This window comes from Podarcis liolepis (genome assembly GCF_965112155.1).
Source record: "Podarcis liolepis genome assembly, chromosome: Z".
Taxonomy (NCBI): domain Eukaryota; kingdom Metazoa; phylum Chordata; class Lepidosauria; order Squamata; family Lacertidae; genus Podarcis; species Podarcis liolepis.
In genome coordinates, this window is record NC_139570.1 from 38,773,333 (window position 1) to 38,793,014 (window position 19,682).

Below are 19,682 nucleotides of genomic sequence, written 5' to 3' on the forward strand. Positions count from 1 at the left end.
CACTAAACTAAGCTAAACGAGCCAATGGCTTGACTGACTCAATATAAGGATTTTTTTTCTACATTCCTCTGTTCCTAGTTTTTTTCTTTCTCTGTTTCCCTCCTTTCTTAATGTTTGGAAGGGGACAATCTTCTGGACATGGAGATGCATTATGAATTTATTTATTTATAATAATGTTTATTAATTTTTCAAATTTTACATTTTAAATTAAACATATTTTATTATGCCATGGGTTCATTGACTTCCCACACCTTCCAAGGTTCATTTAACTTATCCACCATTCCTGCACATTTAAATATATCCTTCTAATTTAATTTTTCTATCTTACATCAGTTCAAAATATTTATACTGTCGAATTACTTTAATACTGCCAGCGTTTTTAACTGTGCACAATTATTTTCAATATACTCGACAAAATTTTTATACTCTTTAAATACCTGTTCTTCTTGTTCTCTTGTTCTACTTGTTAGATCTGCTAATTCTGCATATTCTATTATCTTAAGTTGCCAGTCTTCCTGACTAGGGACCAATCTCACTTTCCAATTTTGGGCTAACAAATTCTGAGCCGCTGTTGTATCATACATGAATTAAGTTCTTCTGACTCCTGGGAACAGCTGTCTGAACAATTCCTAACAGAAATGCCTCTGGTTTTTTTTTGGGGGGGGGTTGTTTTAAACATTTTTTTCATCTCATTATATATCATTTCCCAATATACTTTAACTTTTTTGCATGTCCACCACACGTGGGAGAAAGTTCCTTCTACTTCTTTGCATTTCCAACATAAGTCCGATTCCACATAATACACCTTAGCCAATCTGAGCTAAATACCATCTATGGATAATTTTCATATAATTCTTTTTCAGTGTGTGGCATGCAGTAAATTTCAGATCATTCTTCCAAAGTTTCTCTCAGAGGTTTAAGTCTATATTATATCCTATATCCACTGCCCAGTGGGTATTCAACACTTTAACCAGCTCATCTTTGGTTTCCCATTACAATAATAGTTGTTAAGCTATGGTTTTCCCAGTAGTGATGAATGGAAGTGAGAGCTGAACCATAAAGAAGGCTGATCGCCGAAGAATTGATGCTTTTGAATTATGGTGCTGGAGGAGACTCTTGAGAGTCCCATGGACTGCAAGAAGATCAAACCTATCCATTCTTAAGGAAATCAGCCCTGAGTGCTAACTGGAAGGACAGATCCTGAAGCTGAGGCTCCAATACTTTGGCCACCTCATGAGAAGAGAAGACTCCCTGGAAAAGACCCTGATGTTGGGAAAGATGGAGGGCACAAGGAGAAGGGGACGACAGAGGACGAGATGGTTGGACAGTGTTCTCGAAGCTACCAACATGAGTTTGACCAAATTGCGGGAGGCAGTGGAAGATAGGAGTGCCTGGCGTGCTCTGGTCCATGGGGTCACGAAGAGTCGGGCACGACTAAATAACAACAACATTAGTTTATACATTTTGAACAATAATTTTTCCATGTTCGTCAATAGCTCTTTTTCAGATTGAGGAGCTTTGGTCCAAAAAAACAATTTTTCTTATCTAATTAAACATATCATGTAATTGGTGATACTGTAGCCGGTCAGTAACTTGGCTTCTTACTTCTTCCAGTGGTTTCATTCTGGGTTGGCTAAGGGGTCCAGGATACTCCATTCAACTTCCCCTTGGTTTTCTTCCCCCCACCAACGTGTGCATGCCTCAGCATTATCTGCCACCGAGCATACTCACACCTCTTTGTGCTGTTTTGGGGTTTCTCTACCCCCCAACCCCCAGATAATTTTTTTATACTTCTGCAAAATTTGAGGGTCCCCCCTCAAGCCTGTTCTTGTGCATGGTGGTTTACGTTTCGGCTGCAAATGGACTCACACTTGGGATAACTGAGTTCACTATATTAGCATATCATGATTATAAATATATCAGATTATACTGTATATGGAAAATCCCACACCCATCCCACTCAGCCATTCCTCCCTGCTGTTCGCAGGAATGATCACCACCACCACCTCCATCATATACATTTATTACCCGCCCTTCACCAGCTTGTCCCAGGGCGGGTTACAACAACTTTTTAAAATATCAAAAGTTAGATATCAAAATTGAAAGAAAAAAAACACCCGTTAAAACAGATTAGCAGGATACGTTAAACCTGCCTCTCCTTTCAGAGCAACGCCTCGCTTTGCCCTCAAGATGGCGCTCTGTGACACCCCTCACCCCCCCGTCCCCCCTCCCGCTTCTCCCTTCTGAGGGCGAGTGCCTGGAGACTCAGAGGCGAGAGCGGCGGCCAGCCCAGCCAATCGGACGCTTCCTCCTGGGCCGCGAGGCCAATGAGGGCGCCGGAGTGGCGCGGCGGGGGCGGGCCGAGCGAGGCCGTGCCCAGGTTAGGCTGAGGTGGAGGCATCGCTCCCTTCCAGCCGAGAGCGAGCGAGCTAGGGAGGGAGCGAGCAGGCTCCGCCGCCGCCGCCGCTGCCGCAGCTCCATCCTCGCTCGGGAGCGCGGATGGTGAGAGGGGCGGCTCGCCAGCCCCGCACCGGCCCGGCCTCCAGGTAAGCGACGCGTGGGAGGGGCCGAAGGTGGAGCGGGTGTGGGGTTGGTTGTGGGAAGCGTCCCTTTCAGCGAGGTTTTTTTTTTTTGGCGTGTGTAAGATGGGGGCGATGGTGAGGGGCAGTGGGATTTCTGGTGCATTGGGGGCGTCTAGGTCGTGTGGACGTGGTGGGGCTGAGGAGGGGAAAGGGTGTGCGGGGGGTGGTGGGGAAAGGGCTTCCCGATGCCTTGAGGGTCTGCTGGGAGCTTGTGGGGCGCAGGGCGTGTGGAAGTTGGGGGGCTGAGAAAGGGAGATGGCGAAGGGTCCGGGGCATGAGAAGGGTGAGCATGGATGGACTGGGAGTCGTCTGGGCAGGGATTGGGGCGCCGGAGTTGGCATGAGGAGGCTGGAGGAGAGAGCGGGCATGGGGAGGGGTATTGTGGGTATGGGGAGGGCTTTGGGGGTATGGGAGGGTCATCTGATTTGAGGGGTGTTGCCTAGTGGGAGGGGGTTAGATACGTGAGAGTAAGGAGTGGAACATTATCATGGGCTGTGGACTATGTTAGGGGATTGTATGCTAACATGGGGGGCATGGGGAGGGGTCCAGGGTTACTGAAAGGAAGCTTGGGGTCTACAGAGTGAATTGCAATTGAAGGCTGAAATGTGGGGGTGGGGTGGGGAAAAAGGGGTATAGTGAGGAGTTTTGGGGTACGAGATGCATGAGGGGCGAAGGGCTATTGGATGGATTGAGGGTTGTCTTGGGATGTGTGAATTAGGGGTTGAGTTGGTTTACGGGCTGTGCTGAGGGTTTATATACTGAAGTATGGAGGGACTTGGCTTAGGCATGAACAGGGGTAGAGGAGTGAAGGATAGGGGCAATGAGAGAGGCCTTCACCTTGAGGGGCTGAGTTGTGGGGTGTCTGGAAAAATGTGGGTTGAGGTGCATGACTTGGGGGAGCATGACTTGGGGTGGTGAGGTTCCTTTGAGGGGGGTTGTGTGCGAGTTAGAAGTAAAAGAGTGTGGTAGGTTGATGATTGCATTCCACTTTTTCCTATGGCCCCAGGCATAACAGGAACATTGCCCCAAAAGGGTGGCTTATGAGAGAATATGGCCCTCACATTTGGAGTCTGTCTGCAGAATTAGGAAGGGTTTGGGGTATGAAGGGATGTTGGTAGAGAAGTGATGGGTTGGAGCCTAGAGAGAATTGGGGGTTGAGGAGCCAGGGGTAGGAAGTGGGAGAAGGCACCAGAAGGGTTAGAGTTGTTTTATGGGTTTGGGGTCTAAAGGGTGAGTAGAGGCTGAGTTGAAAGGGAAGTACATTTTTAAGGGGTTGAGGCTGCCTTGGAGGTTTGTTTGGGTTGTGTAATATTGGGAATTAGAGAAGCATGAGGGTGCTGGGAAGAGTTAGGGGGTTGGGGTAGAAAGGTGTGGGGGAGTGGGGCAATGTGGTTAGTTCAGAGATTTGTGGTATGAGAACTCTGGATATGGGGGAGTGGGGTTGGAAGTTGGGGGCAGAGGTGTTTGAAGTGTTGGAATAACTGTACTGTGAGGGATTTGGATTGAGAGTTTAATGTTTGGGGTGTTGCTTGTAGGTACACTGTATGTGACAGGTGGAATTTATGCAATGAATTATCCTGAATTTGGGGTGCAGAGGATATAGACAGTTTGCTTTGTAGGATGTTGTGGGAACTGGAGGCTTGGGATGGGACCATTGAAGATGATACAGGCTTCATGTGGATGCTGGTGGTGTTGGTAAGGTGATGGTCAAGAGAAAGATTTGGGTCATAGGTATGGTTGGTGGGCTGTCGTTGACCTTGAATAGGTGTAGGATGGGTGCCGAGCTGTGGAGGATACTGCTTTAGGTGTCAGTCTCATTGGCCAAGGAACAGCTCATCTTTGGGTCAAAGGTGTGTGACATATATTGAGTGGAGGTATATTGTTGCACTGGGTGCAAGGTGAAGTGACCTATGAATAGGTATGGGCACTGACGGGTAAAGAGCTTGGAGTCCTCAAGAGGGGGTGGCATGGCTGTTACCCAGTGCCACCTGGAGCAAAGTCACTACAAAATAGGGGCAATGTTCTTGTGGGCTAGGAAAGGTGTAAGTGATCCGTTCTTTGCTTCTGTGTGTATAGGGAAGAAAAGACTCCAAATAAGGGTGACACCTGTCTCATGTGGGAGTCGTATGATCTCCTAAGGAGAGAAGCCTTTTGCTTTGCACCCATTGATCCCCATTGCTCTCCAATCCTTAAGATGTCTTTGAATGTAATGTTCTGTCAAACACAGGCAAGTATGTAAGCTGTGATTGTGGAGGTGGCTGTTGATGTGTGCTCGTCTTGGGTGGAGTGGGGTTGTCGTCCTGTCCTTGTTTGTCCCCGCAGCCCTCTGTCACTGCCTTCTCTCTCTCCCTGCCCCCGCTCCAGAACCACAGGCCTGGCAGAGAAGCCCCATCGCAGACGCAAAAGCAGGTAAGAGGATGGGCATCTCTTTCCTCCAGACCCTTCCCCAATTTAGTGCTGACAGATTCAGTAGCCTCTATTGATTTTGCTTTCCCTGTTACTGTAGTAGTGCCTTTGTGTGTGTCTCTGTGTATGTGTGTGTGTGTTTGTTTGTTTGTGTGGTGGTTGGGGGGGGAGGGGCACAGAAAAGATGTTTGGGATTGGTTTGAAAAATTGAACTGATAGGTGAACAGATTCTGTTTATTTTCCTGTTGCCGTTGCCCTGGAGAAGATAAAGATGGAACTGCACCCCTTGACTGGCTCTTAATTCTAAACGGGGTTGTAACTGCAGAGAGATATTTTACTTAGTGCTAGTTACAGGAAGGTAATTAATTGCCTCACCCCTCAAATCTTGAGGAGGAATCTCTTAAGAGGGAACAATCCATCTTCTTGGATGTATGCTTCCCCCCAAAAAAAGAAAACACTCAAGGGAGTGTGTTTCTCAGTGTTTATGTACACTCATTTCTGCATCTCTCTTTGACTTAGAAGAGCCTTGTCTGGAAATGTACACTGCAGTCATATTGGCTGCACTTCCTGTTGGCTTCCCATTCTTCAGTCTAGGGTTTTAATTTCTGTACCAAAGCATCACTCCCTGGTGTGTAGCAATGGGCTTATTCCACAGGTTTTATCTGCCCCCCCCCTAAAATACGTGTTGTAAACAGCCTCTGGCATGTAAGACTCTTGAGTGTTCTGGAGTCTCCCTCCTCCCCCCCCCCTTACCTACTGCTGGAAAAACATACCTTCCACCCCAGTTACTGAAATGACATCAGCTCCTTGCATGCATGCATGCGAATCAACACTTCCTATGTGAGCTCTCTGCTGAATGCTGGTCTGCTGGCTGGCTGCACTCACAGACTTGCCCTTTTTGTTGGTGTCTGGATTGCTTTGCAAAAGAAGAAGAAGAGAGGCAGCTGTGGGCAATGGCTGAAAAATACTACCTGAAAAAATTGTGTGTGATGCATGCTGTTGTGAACTGTGGTAGGAAAGTCTGTTGGGCAGTGTATGCTGTGGAAAGGCTTGAGAAGTTTGCAACCCCCCTCCCCCCCTAGTCTCTGCTATTTGTCAGGAGACCTTGCCTTGCATTCCTGGAGTGCTCTGCCATAGCTGAAGAGCTTTAGGTAGCAGGTTTGTGTTCCCTCCCACCCCACCGCCATTTGAGCAGGATGCTCTCTCTGTGTATCCACAAAGGTGTAGAAAGCAAAGGGAATCCCGAAGGGTTTGCAGGTGAGTGTGTGTGTGTGTGTGTGTGTGTGTGTGTGAGAGAGAGAGAGAGAGAGAGAGAGAGAGAGAGAGTGCACACACTGACTCCTCTGGAGGAGGAGGCAGCAATGGGGTGGGGGGAAATGCAGTAGATGCTTTTTGAAGGTTTCATTATTAAGCAGATGTTTTGCATGGATTCCTAGCTGCCACTCTCCTTCTCTGGCTCCTTCACCCACCTCTGCTTGATGGCATTATTGATTCTACAAGTGGCTCAGGTTTCTGCATCTTATTTTCTTTCAAGTGTTTGCTGTGTAATTTTACTAGCAGTTTTCCAGCACTGTCAGGTTGAAAATTCTCTTTGGGCAAAATTGTTAAGATTATGACTATTGGAAGCTGTGCTGTGCTGGTGCCCCAAGACCTGAGCAGAACCTCCTGTAGTTTTGCAGGTGCAATTTATAGTTTTGAGGTTTGGGTCCATTTACATGTGGCCCAAGCAGAACTCCAAGAGGCCATCTTGTGAATTCTGTTGTGAAAAAACAGATTGCCCAGTGAATTACATGGGAATGCAGGCAGGTCTGTGTTCTGGAGTTTTTCTAAGACACTGGGCTCTGTTTTTCTGTACCTGGTCAGGTTTCCCGTTCTGAAATTTGTATATTGCCTGATGTGCAATTAATTGAGCTTTTGTACAGCCTAAGATCATAATCCTAAACCTCTGGCCATGTAGCTCACCTGCAGTGCATTATAGGATGTTGGTGGTGTGGAAAATCTCAATGGTAGAGCAATAGTTATAGAATTGTAGAGTTGGAAGGGACCCCAAGGGTCATCTAGTCCAACCCCTTGCATTGCAGGAATCTCAACTAAAGCATTCCTGACAGATGGCCATACAACCTCTGCTTAAAAACCTCTAAGGAAGGAGAGCCCACCATCTCCCGAGGGAGTCTGTTCCATTGTCAGTCAGCTTTTACTGTCAGAAAGTTCTTCCTGATGTTTAATCGGAATCTTTTTTCTTGTAACTTGTAACTTGAAGCCATTGATTCATGTCCTACCCTCTGGAGCTGAATAAAACAAGCTTGTTCCCTCTTCCATGTGACAACCCTTAAGATATTTGAAGATGGTTATCATATCTCCCCTCAGTCTCCTTTTATTCAGGCTAAACTTACCAATTCTTTCAACCATTCCTCATAAGGCTTTGTTTCCAGACCCTTGATCATCTGGTTGGGCTGACCAAAGCAGAATAGAGAGGTACTATCACTTGATCTGGACACTATACTTCTGTTGATGCAGTCTAGAATAGCATTAGTATTTTTTGCTGCTGCATTACACTGTTGACTTAAGCTTGTGGTCCATTAAGACTCCTAGATCTGATTCACATGTAGTACTAGTAAGCCAGAAGTGTTAGAAACTGAGATAGAAAAGCTAGGAGCCAAATGGCTCCTGGAACCTGGGTTACAGAGGTAAAAGCAGAATGGCTAGTCACCCCCCTCCAATTGCAGCAGCACTTTCTATTTATTTTTTTGAAGCACATAAACCAATACACAATTTATATCAGTGACAGGTTGTTAATAACACATTTTTAATAGCAGTTCTTAATTTGACACCACAAACATAAATGGGGCTCAGCCTCAGCAATAGTGGCTAACCGTAAGCATTTATAAATACTTGTGTGTGAGAGAGAGAGAGAGAGAGAGAGAGAGCGCTCAATATGTGTCGCAGCTTCAGCAAGTACTGCAGTCACAGTTAAATATGCCTGTTATAACCAAACTTCTTAGAAGAACAGGCCTAACCGCACAATCCTAACCATTTCTACACTGAAATAGATCTTCCTGAAATAAATCTAAGCAAATGATTGGGATTCATTTTTTGAGCAGTAGTCTCCATTCACAAGATAACTTTTTTTTTTAAACTTCTTCTTTTTTTGCAGGACTGCCTGTATACCTGAGCCTTCAAAGTTCTGTTACATGAAAGGTTCTGGGTACCTGGGATGCCACATTTACTGTGGCAAACTAACTGTGTAAATGTTATTGCATTTTGAAGGCCTTCCTTTTAATATCCTGAATCTGAGAATCTTTTAAAACATTAAAAGATTAATGTAAGCACCTTCCTCCCCCTCTCCCTTGATGGGTGCCCATGTCCTCTCAAGAGTGTTTTCTTGTCCCAGCCAATGGGACAACGAGATGCCAGACTTACTAAGTGGGTTTAAATGTGTTAAGTTTTAAAATGCCATAATATTTCTACTAAATATTGGGGGAAGAAAGGAGGTCCCAAACCTCTCCCAAGGAGCCTTCCAGCACCTCATTATGTAAACAAGAAAGAAATGTCCACAAACAAACAAACAAAGTAAACTTATTGTCAAATAAAGTAAGCTGAAACCTGGTGCCTCATTAACAGTGGAACAAAAGCAAAAAGAGACAGAAGGAGCAGTGGGGGTGGGTGGGCTGTATGGCAGTTTGCTTTGTCTCCTGTTTAGGATTTTAATCTCCCCTCCTGCTCCCTACCCCCAAGAGAGCCTTGCAGGTTGTTTGTTTATTGATGCAAACAGTGCCACATTGGAGTCTCTTTAGCACATCAAAAATCTTTAGGGGAGTAGCATGGAAAAGCTTAGTTGCTCACCTGCAGGGGAGATTTATTTCACTGGCAAACAAGGTGACTGCAAATCTTAATTTGGTTGCTAGATGGCTCTCTTGAGTCACAAAAAATGACTGGCGACTAGTTAATTTCGAACAGTGTAAGCCAGGTGTCCCCCATTGAATATTTGTGCATCTGGTTCTTCCTGCCTAAGTACAGAACCTTACATTTGTCTCTAATCAAATTTATTTTGTTACTTTGGGCCTAGTTCTCCAATCTGTTAAAACCATTTTGAATCTTGATTCTGTCTTCTGGGGCACTATCCCTCCCAGTTTGTTGTCGTTTGATGAGCACCACCTCAATTCCAAATCATTTATAAAGATGTTGAACAACAATGGCTCCTAAAGGTGTATAATGAAGGTGCCAGGCGAACTTCGCTTGGGAGAGCATTCCACGGACGGGGAACCACTGCAGAGAAGGCACCTTGTCTACCTCCTGAAGCCTTACCAACTAAAACTAATCCAACACAACAGGGCTAGATTGTGCTCCAGACAAAAGGCCCTGTACAACCTGGAAAAACTCTGCCAGATGACATAATGAGGATGCAATGGAGGCAGCAATATATGCCTTCTTTGCTGCCTTCAGTGCCACTAGGTAGGCTGTGACACCTCGCTTGACACTTTTTTCCAGGATGACGAGGAACCATTAGGGAGCACTCATTGGGTTTGGTCAGACAACCAGCTACAAATCCACCTAACAGTTATCTCATCTAACCCTCATTTTACCAGCTTCCTTGCAGGAATATATGGGACTCTTTGTCAAAAGCCTTAATAAAGTCAAGATACACTGTGTCCACAGAATTCCCCTGATCCACCAAGCTTGTAACTCCCATCAAAAAAAGAAATGAGATTTGTGTGGTATGACTTGTTTTTGAGAAACCCATGCTGGGTTTTCGTAATCACAGCATCCTTTTCTAAGAGCTCACAGACCAACTCTTGAATTATCTATTCTAGGACCTTTCCTGGTATCAATGTCAATCTCATGGTTGGTAGTTTCCTGAGTCTTCTTTTCTCTCCTTTTTGAAGATGGGGACAATATTTGCTTGCCTCCAGTCTACAGGAACCTTCCCTGTTCTCCAAAAATTCTCAAAGATTATAAACAGAGGCTCTGATATTACATCTGCAAGCTCCTTTAGTACCCTTGGGTGCAGATCATCAGGTCCTGGAGATTTGAATTCTTTGAAAGTAGCTGGGTGTTCCCTTACCACCTCTTTTCCTTGTTTGGGCTGCAGCTCTTTCTCGTATTGTTTATTCTGTTATCACCAGATTGGGCACTGCTTTCCTTTTGGGTGAAGACAGAGGTAAAGTAGGTATTGAGCAGTTCCGCCTTCTCTCTGTCACCCAATAGCATTTCTCCATCTTTCCACACAGAGGACCTACTACTTGCTTGCTCTTCCTCCTGCTTTGAACATAGCCAAAAAAACTTAGTTATTTTTAATCTGTCTTGCAAGCCTCAGTTCATTCTGAGTTTGGGCCTGCCTGACCTCCCTGCAGCTGTTGACTACTTCTGTATATTTTTCCTTTGTGATTTCTTCTTTCTTCCATTTCTTATACATGCCCTTCTTAAATCTCAGCTCATCTTTAAGCTCCTTATGCAGCCACACTGGTTTCTTTAGATGTCTCCTACTTTTCTTTTTTGTTGGAATTGTCTGCATTTGGGCCCTCAATATTTCATCCGTAAGAAAATCCCATCCATCTTGGATTCCCTATTCATTGAGTATTTCTGACCATGGGATTTCACTCAGTGACTCCTTAAGCCTTTTGAAATTGACCTTCCTAAAGTCCAGAGTGCATGTCTGAGTACACTCAGTTTTTCCTTGCCTCTGTATCATGAACCCCAGGAGGACATGATCACTTCCTCCCAAGTTTCCGAGTACTGTACTTCCACTTCATCAATCAGTTCCTCTATGTTAGTGAGGACCAGGTCCAAGATAGATGAACCCCTTGTTGGTACTTCCACCTTTAGGGAAATTAAATTGTCAGTGAGTCAATGAAGGAATTTGTTGAACCTTAGAGTCATATGTGATTCAGTTTTTAGATGTTGCAAGTATATACTTTTAACATGTTTTGCAAAAACTAAATCTGGTTATTTTAAAATACTCTTGAATTTTTAAAAAAGATTAAGAAATATATATTTTTACTTGTTCTGCTGAGTGTAGATTAGAATTCAGTCTAAAGTGTGGGGAACCTTTGGCCCTCCAGATGTTGCTGACCTGTGGCTCAGGCAGGAAGGGTCCACCACTGGGTACTTTGCCTGGGCTCTCTCTACCCTAGAACTGTCCCAGATAGTCTTCACCCATGATAGTCTTCATCCATTGTGAGAAGGGTAGCCAGCTCGTTATATCTGGCCCTGTAGAACCAATTTATCTGACACATGACAACAAAGGAAGCTGCCTTTACAGTGGTACCTCGGGTTACATATGCTTCAGGTTACAGACTCCTCTAACCCAGAAATAGTACCTCGGGTTAAGAACTTTGCTTCAGGATGAGAACAGAAATCGTGCTCTGGCGGCGCAGCAGCAGCAGGAAGCCCCATTAGCTAAAGTGGTGCTTCAGGTTAAGAACAGTTTCAGGTTAAGAACGGACCTCTTCAACAAATTAAGTACTTAACCCGAGATACCACTGTATAATGTGTCAAACCATAAGTCCATCTAGTTCTGTATTGTCTACACTAACTGTCATTAGCTCTCCAGGGTGTCAGACGGGGTTCTCTCCTAGCCATACCCTGAGATACCAGGGATTGAATCTATGATCTTCTGTGTGCAAATCATGTGCTCTGTTGCTGCATTTCATTTAAAAATAAATCAAGATTCTATTACTCATGGTTCTGAATACAGAGGCTGAATTAAACAGGAATGCTGGAAGCTGCCTTACACAGTCAGATCTTTGGTCTATCTAGCTCAGCAGTCTACACTGTCTGGCAAAGGCTCTCAAAAGATTTAAAACTGGGATCTCTCCAAGCTCTAACTGGATATGTCAGGATTGAACCTATTTCCTTTTGCATGACAAGCAGATGATCTATCACTAAGCTGCAAACTCTTATTTAAACTGGCAGCCCTACAGCTTAAATCAACCTGGGGTTTTAAAAACAACAACAACAACCAATCCCCATGCTTTCACAGAGAGAGGGTTAGTGGTGGTGTATTTTTTCAAAACTTTGAAAAATTCCACACTTCAGTGATACATCGCTTTTGGGGTGTGTGGCATGTAATGCCTCAACCAGACCTGAGCTCGTGTTATCTGAAACAGTGAAACCTTCTTTGCTATTTGGCACCCCCCTTTTTCTTAACAGAGCCCAAGTACTCACTCTGGGCAAACATTCAGCGAGTGAAATATACTGTACTATTGTCCTGGAAAATAAAGTGGCATCCAATAATAGAACAGCTCACCATCTTTGCCTTGGAGTCAGCAAGGAAAAGAATATTGTTGGTGTGAGGGGACTCAAATACATATACACTCTGAGCTTCCACATTCTCAGGAAAATTACATGTTTTGACTCCTGGAAGGAACAGCATTTGTTCTTCATTGGCATACTCGTAGCTTTCCATTCTCTAGACTGGGAAAGTTAACCTGCAAAGCCAAGAGAGAGAGAAAGAGAGGACAAACGCTCATATTCGCATTTATTAGTAGGCAAACAGGAACATTATGGCAAGGGTATTTAGAGTTTCTCTAAAGAATGTGCAAGATTGAAACCTGTGCATCTTTTGATTTTTCTTCTTCACTGTCGTCTTTTTGTACCTTTAGGACTTCTCATCTTGTTTCCCCAGCATATTACTATTGAGTGCTCTCCTCTTTCCTGTTTCCCTTTAGAAGAGGGGTGGGGAACCCTGTGCCCACCAGGGGTTCAAATATTGCCTGTAATTTCCTTACCCAAAACACTCCCGCTTGCCCCATATTTTATCAGGTATGAGGCAGGGGGAGCAACAGATTCTTATGTGCAACTGGGAGCCTTAAAGTGCAAAGTGCAGATTGTGAATTAGCAAAGGAAAGCAGGCTTCTGCTGCCCAGTCCCCAGGTGCGTGGCAGCTTGGCTTGGCCCCTAGTGAAGGTCAACCAAATGTCAGTGGCATAGGGAACCACCCGAAGTTCTGCATAAGCGGATCTCAATGGTTGAGGTGGAGCATAAGGCACCAGACTATCCTTAAGCTGCATTTGGGATGAGACAGCTCAAGATACTGAAGGGGGCTGCATTTGACCCTGGGGCTTCCAGCTGCTGACTTCCAGTGCCATCTTACTGCTGATTTTAGCAGGCCAAATCCATGAGAGATGCTCTTAGCTCTTAGCTATCATACAGGCAGAAACTGTCACTGTTGGAGACCTAGAGTGCATTTTGTGACCCAAGATAAACCTGATTGTGTAATGCTTGGATTTTCACATTTCTGACTGTGGCATGAATGATTGGAAATGCTCTGGATTGGATATGTTGCATCTGCTTGCAGGGCAGAGTAGTGGCAAGAGAAAACATTTTTGGAAGTGACATAACTCTTCTTTCTTTATCCCCCACTGTCCCTCTGCTTGCCTTGGGTAAGTTGTTGCAAAGTAACTGACATTTGAACTGAAATATCAAGTTATTCTGGCATTTGGTTCCAGCTCCTTCTATCAGCTGTGCCAGAACTACAAAGGGTGGGATCTGCTCTTGGCAGCAGCCAAGCAAAAAGGAGCCTTGTTTTGGCAACGAGGAATTGAAGTGTGGTGTGTGTTTGTGTGTTCTTATTCCAATAAACTAAAATCTGGAAGGAAAATAGGTGGAAGCATCCAGACGAGGAGCTAGTGGGCCAATCCTATCTGTGAGCACATTTTCTTCCTTATGAATTTCCAATTTTTAAAAAGGTATGTGCTGCTTCCATCTCTTTCTGGAGTAAAACCTGCTGTGGCTTTTTTCAGCAGCAAGAGTGCAGCTTTGGAACCGTCTTATCAGGGTAATAGTGGTAGGGCAGCTGCTTTGCATCCAAAAGGTCCCAGGTTCAATTACCAGCATCTCTCCGTACGACTGGGAAAGAACCCTCTCTGAAATCTTTGAGAGCCGCTACTAGTCAGTGCAGACAGTACTGAGCTAGATGGACCAAAGTCTTGACTCACTGTAAGGGTGTAAGGCAGCATTCTGCAGAACTAGAGCAGTCTTGTTTTTTGAACCATTCACTGGTGATCAAAAGTGACCAGGAATTCTATGTAGGCAAGTGAAATCAGCAGCTGGTGGAGGGACAAGTTGCTTCATTCCTCCTTTGCCAGCCCGCTTGAATCTCCTTTCTGGGGAGGAGAACAGCCAGCTTTGGGCTAGGTCCCGTTGGTCTGGAGTAAGAAAAGCTGTAAGTAGGCTAAATCCTTTGATTCCTCCAAGTCCACCTGCTCTTGCAAGTGATTTCAATCCCATATGGCAGCAGCAGCAATGGGGGGGGGCACCCAAGCTTTGACATTATTTGCACTCCCAACAGCCTATCTCCGCCTGACTCTACTCTGCCTTCTGTGGAAAATGTGTTGGGTGGTCAGTTTTATTCCTCCCTCCTGCCCCCATGTCCAATTCTTAACACCTTCTAATTGCTGGAACCCTTGACATCAGTACCATGCTGTGCTTTGGAATTCAAAGAATGGGGGGGGAGTGTCAGTTCCCCTGTCTCTCAATCCAGTTATACATCAAAGGAATGCAATTGACATTATGCCTGTTCTAGAGATCCACATCATAGAGCCAGTTTCCTCAAAACAGAGAGGTCAGAGTCCCATTCTCAGTGGTGTTAACTGCTCCAAAAAAGTAATAACAGGGAAACATGCACAATTCTCTATCTCAAACCTGCCAACCATTCCTTCACCAAACACAAATTCAGAATGGAGACTTTAAAGTCAATTCTTGTATGTCATAAGTTTTGGTGAGATATATAGATACCAATGGTCTCCCCACGTATCTTCATATTCACATAAGCAGGAGACATTGGTGCTTCATGTATGAGACCTAACGGCTCCACTTCCAAGACTTAACCTTTGGCCTCTCTTCATCTCCAAGGAGATTTACCAAGGTTTATTGCAGGGGTCAGCAAACTTTTTCAGCAGGGGCTGGTCCACTGTCCCTCAGACCTTGGGGGGGGGGGCTGGACTATATTTTTTTTTTGGTGGGTGAACAAATTCTTATGCCCCATAAATAACCCAGAGATGCATTTTAGATAAAAGCACACATTCTACTCATGTAAAAACACGCTGATTCCCAGACCATCTCCGCGGGCCAGACTTAGAAGGTGATTGGGTGATTGGGTGACTGGGCCTTAGTTTGCCTTCCCATGGTTTAGTGGTACCAGGGCAGGAACATACGTACATCGTTACCTAGATGATCTGCAACATCATGGTTTTCTTAAACCTAAAAAAAGAGTTCAATATCTTTTCCACTTCCCAGAGATGCAAACTTTCATCAGGCTTCTAGCTGTTCCTAGTCTTGCCTTTAATCTCTGGCAGCTTGCCTTGGAATTAGGATTTCAACCATCAACACTATCTAATGAGTGAGGTCTCACTCCAGAGCTCCACCCACCCCAGGTTTTCACCTTTAGATGAGCAAGCAAAGGATCAATTGATCAAACCCTTACTAGCAAATCTGCCAGAAAAATCTGAAGTCTCCCATATTAAATACCTTCTGGAGGATAGGTCAAATGATATTACACTGACCATGGAAAAGTTTCTTTCGGAGGTCACAAGAATCAAAGACTATCATGCTCTAGACATAACAAAATGACTACCTTGGTCTCTTTCGCCTGCTGGTTGGTTTTAACTGTATCTTGTTTTGAAACTGTTTTGTGGGTCTATGGACCGCAATAAAGATACTTGATTTGACTTTAGATAATTAGCAGTCTGAATCAAGAGGTATTAGTGCCTTTGATCCAGCACTCACTGAAATGGTGGGTGTCTCCCATGCACCTGTCATAAGGAAGTCCATTTGTAGAACTATCACAAACAATGACAACTGATGGCTCTTTGAGAGATTGAGGAGTTCATCTTGCAAGTCTTGGGGACTCTGGTCTCTGGCAGAAAACTCTTGGCATCAACCTTTTGAAACTTCAAGTCTCCTTACGCCTCTTCACATTCTGTCTACTAGTGTCACAGATGGATTGGATGCAAAAGAATGGTGGGAGGAACCAGCTGGGGAACCCCAAGGGAGGAAGGCTAAGAGCTCAGGGATTGGTGGTGGGACAATGATGGTCAGAGGGAGAAGAGAGAGAAGACTGCTACTGGTCTCCCTGGCCTCTAAGGGGCTGGCGGCAAAGCTCTGCAGAACACTTCCCCTCCTCCCAAGTGAACAAGAGGGGAGTTGTTCTGCCACCCAGCTTTGCTGACGAGTGGGAGGAGAACTGTTCTCTTGCCCAGCAGTGTGGTGCAGCTTTGTAGCAACTTCTCTTGAAGGGAGGAGCCAATAGCAAAGCCCCACTGCTGGGGGGGGGGGAATCTGGCAGTGGGAAGTTTGCCTCAGGTGCTGGAATGCCTTGGACCACCTTGCTGTTTGGCCCTCTGGACTCTTTCTAAGCAAAACCTGCTCCCTTCTCCCCAGTCCATACCCCTCCCCAGTCTGTTACCTACCTTGCATGACTAGAATGTGTCCCTGAACTCTGATACAATGGAGTGTGCCTCTGGGGGTGGTCAAACCACTGGAGAATCACAGCACCAGCTGTGACTGCAGAAACTGGTAACTTGTAGCAGTTGCCTCCTGCATTGTTTCTGCAGTGTTAACAGCACCAACATGACCTCTCCAGAGCTTAAGCTTGGGCACTGTGTATGGAGGTTTTGGGCTGCCCAGAGGACAAGACCCACCTCTTGGCCTCACTGATGTGGTCCACAAGGAAGCAGAGCCATACACTGGGCAACTGCTGGGGGTGTGTAGAAAGAAACCTACTGTGCAAATTTGAAATCACTGTTCATTGTTCCACCCACTTTGTGCTTCTAGCCTTGCCCACCACCCAGAGGGGTGCCTTCAAGGGAATGTGGGTTGAAAAGGGTTCCCTGTCTCAGAACTAGGGTCATTTATTGCTGCTTGTCTGGGAAACCAGAAAGCGACCAGACCCCTCTGCCTTGCCTTGTTCTAAGGCAGGCATCCCCAAACTCGACCCTCCAGTTGTTTTGGGACTACAACTCCCATCACCTCTGACCACTGGTCCTGTTAGCTATTGATGATGGGAGTTGTAGTCCCAAAACAGCTGGAGGGCCAAGTTTGGGGATGCCTGTTCTAAGGATAGGAATGAGGAACCTGTGGCCCTCCTGATGTTGATGGACTGCAGCATACATAATCTCTGATCTTGACCTGTTAGCTAAAGACTGGTGGGATTTGGAGTTCAGCAGCACCTGCAAGGTGACAGGCTTTCCCTCTCTGCCTTAAAACATTTCATTTCTCCTTAACCTGCATTCTGCCCCCTTTGTGTTGAGCACCGTTCATCTGAACAGCCAAAGGTGACTATGCATGGGCAAAAACAAGCAAACAAGGTTGAGTGGACGTCTTTGTATCTAAAGTATGTGAACTTGCTGCCAAAATAAATGCTACCTTGAAGTTTACGCCCAGTAAAATGTTCAAAAACCATATTGTCAGAAAAGCAATATTTATGGTCTGGACAAAATACAAAGACTTACTAGAAAGTAAGACTCCGAGGTGGCTATCACCAGTGGAGGCCAAGGCTCGGAAAAAACCCAATATGGAGGTCGGTTGGCCGAAATATTGGGAAATAGTAGAAAAAATTGGAGATAATTGGAGACTGCAGAGCTATGAAAAATTAAAGAATAAGGTGCAGGATTGGTTTCATTATGCCCAAATTCATGAGGTTTTTAAGTTGGATAAAAAAACAGGATTCCAGGTGGAAAAATCGAAACTTGAGACAGAACTGTTAGAACCAAAGACTAAGTTACTATCAAGAATGTATAACTTGCTGCTTAAATGGAACACTCAGGATGAGACAGTCAAATCAGCCATGATAAAATGGGCTCAAGACATTGGGTACAACATTATGTTTGAAGACTGGGAAAGGTTATGGACCACCGGTATGAAATTTACGGCATGTAATGCCCTGAAAGAAAACATTATGAAAATGATATACAGGTGGTACATGACCCCAGTCAAGCTTGCTAAGATATACCATTTATCTAATAACAAATGCTGGAAGTGTAAGGAGGCTGAAGGGACATTCTTTCACCTCTGGTGGACCTGCCCAAGAGTGAAGGCCTTCTGGGAAATGATCTATAATGAGTTAAAAAAGGTGCTTAAGTACACCTTTCCTAAGAAACCGGAGGCCTTCCTCTTGGGCATTGTCGGCCAAAAGGTGTTGAAGAAGGATAGAACGTTTTTTATGTATGCAACCACAGCAGCAAGAATTCTTATTGCTAAACATTGGAAGACTCAAGATTTGCCCACACTGGAAGAGTGGCAAACGCAATTGATGGACTACATGGAATTGGCCGAGATGACTGCCAGAATCCAAGATTTGGGAGAAGAAACAATTGAGGAGGACTGGAAAAAATTTAAGGACTATTTGCAAAAATTTTATAAATTATATGAACTATAAAAATTCGCACGATTTGGAATGGTTAGCCCCAGCAACGAGAGTGGATGATATATGAAATTAGGTTGGATAATAAGTAATTTAAACTTAAAACGTAATGATTTGAAAGTACAAAAGAACACATGAAACAAGGTTATAATTTGCTGATAAATTTATTGTTAAGAATGCATTGTGTGGGAGATGTGGGGAAGTCCGATAGAAGACTGAAATAAGCTTGGAAACAATTCTTTTTTTCTTTTTCTTTCTTGCTGTTCTTGTTTCTTTGTATATCTAACTGGTTATCTTTATCTGGAAAAAATGCAATAAAAATTTGTTTAAAAAAAAAAAAGAAGTTTACGCCCAGTGAGGGAGTCCATTTCGACTTCTACTGTAACAGCAGACCACAGTGCAGTTGTACCTCGGCTCCCAAACGCCTTGGGAGTCAAACGTTCTGGCTCCCGAATGATCAAAAACCAGAAGTGAGTGTTTCAGTTTTTGAGCATTCTTTTGGAAGCCGAACGTCTGGCAGGGCTTCTGCAGCTTCTGATTGACTGCAGGAGCTTCCTTTAGCCAATCAGAAGCCACAATTTGAAAGTCGAATGTTTCAGAAGTTGAATGGGCTTCCGGGACAAATTCTGTTTGACTTCTGAGGTATGACTGTATTCTGCTTTCCTGAGATGTAGAGTAGGATAGGACAACAAATACCTTGGTGGAACAGCAGGTATTGGATGTGTCTATAATTTGTGATGGGTGGTGGTGGTGTTCACTCCAAAAAGTCCCATGTTGCCCATGTTGTTCTTTCAGGATGGTGACAGTCCTAGTGGATCAGACTAAAGTGGATCAGACTGCCAATGTTGCAGTCTGGAATCAACCATCCAGGTGACTTTACGAAGCTCATGAGCAGGGTGATAAGATTATAGCTTTCCCCTGGTCATATCTACCATCTGGTAGTCAAGGGAACACTGCCTCTAAGCACTTAGCCATGAAAACATAAATGAGAGAAAACAGTTATCATAGATTTGCACAGAAGACATGGAATAGGTTGCAAGGGAAGTGTTATGTTTCAACTGTCTTAGCCACTATTGCGTGTTATAGTAAGCCATGTAGCTTGGCTTAATAAACCAAGTGCCCAGTCACTCCTGACTGACTCTGCTTTTGTCAGAAGTGAGTAAATGCACTGATAATTTCATTGTGTCCCAACCTGGTGTTGTAGTTGGTTCCTCCTTAACTAGCCCCTGTCTATTAGCTATCGGTAAACCGTAGTTTTCAGTTTTGCTAGCAGTCATAACCTACTAGAGAGAAAGTAACCACTGGTCTGGGTTTGGGTGCAGCACTAAGCTAAG

General features: G+C 44.7%; 1 protein-coding gene across 6 annotated transcripts in view; it reads left to right on the forward strand.

Annotated features, from left to right (window-relative positions):
• The first annotated feature begins 2,325 nt into the window (after positions 1-2,325).
• Positions 2,326-19,682, forward strand: part of SCAI (suppressor of cancer cell invasion) — a 91,015-nt gene continuing 73,658 nt past the window's right edge. The window contains exons 1-2 of one of the 6 annotated variants that reach the window (XR_014521525.1): positions 2,363-2,546; positions 4,947-4,991. Coding sequence is in view for 4 of the 6 variants with exons in the window: in XM_083485562.1 (XP_083341688.1) it covers positions 2,500-2,546; positions 4,947-4,991 (92 nt within the window). In the remaining 2 variants the exon portion in view is untranslated. Of the gene's footprint in view, positions 2,547-4,946; positions 4,992-19,682 lie in introns of all 6 variants that reach the window. The other 5 variants (XR_014521526.1, XM_083485562.1, XM_083485563.1 and 2 more) reach the window with 5 other exon arrangements.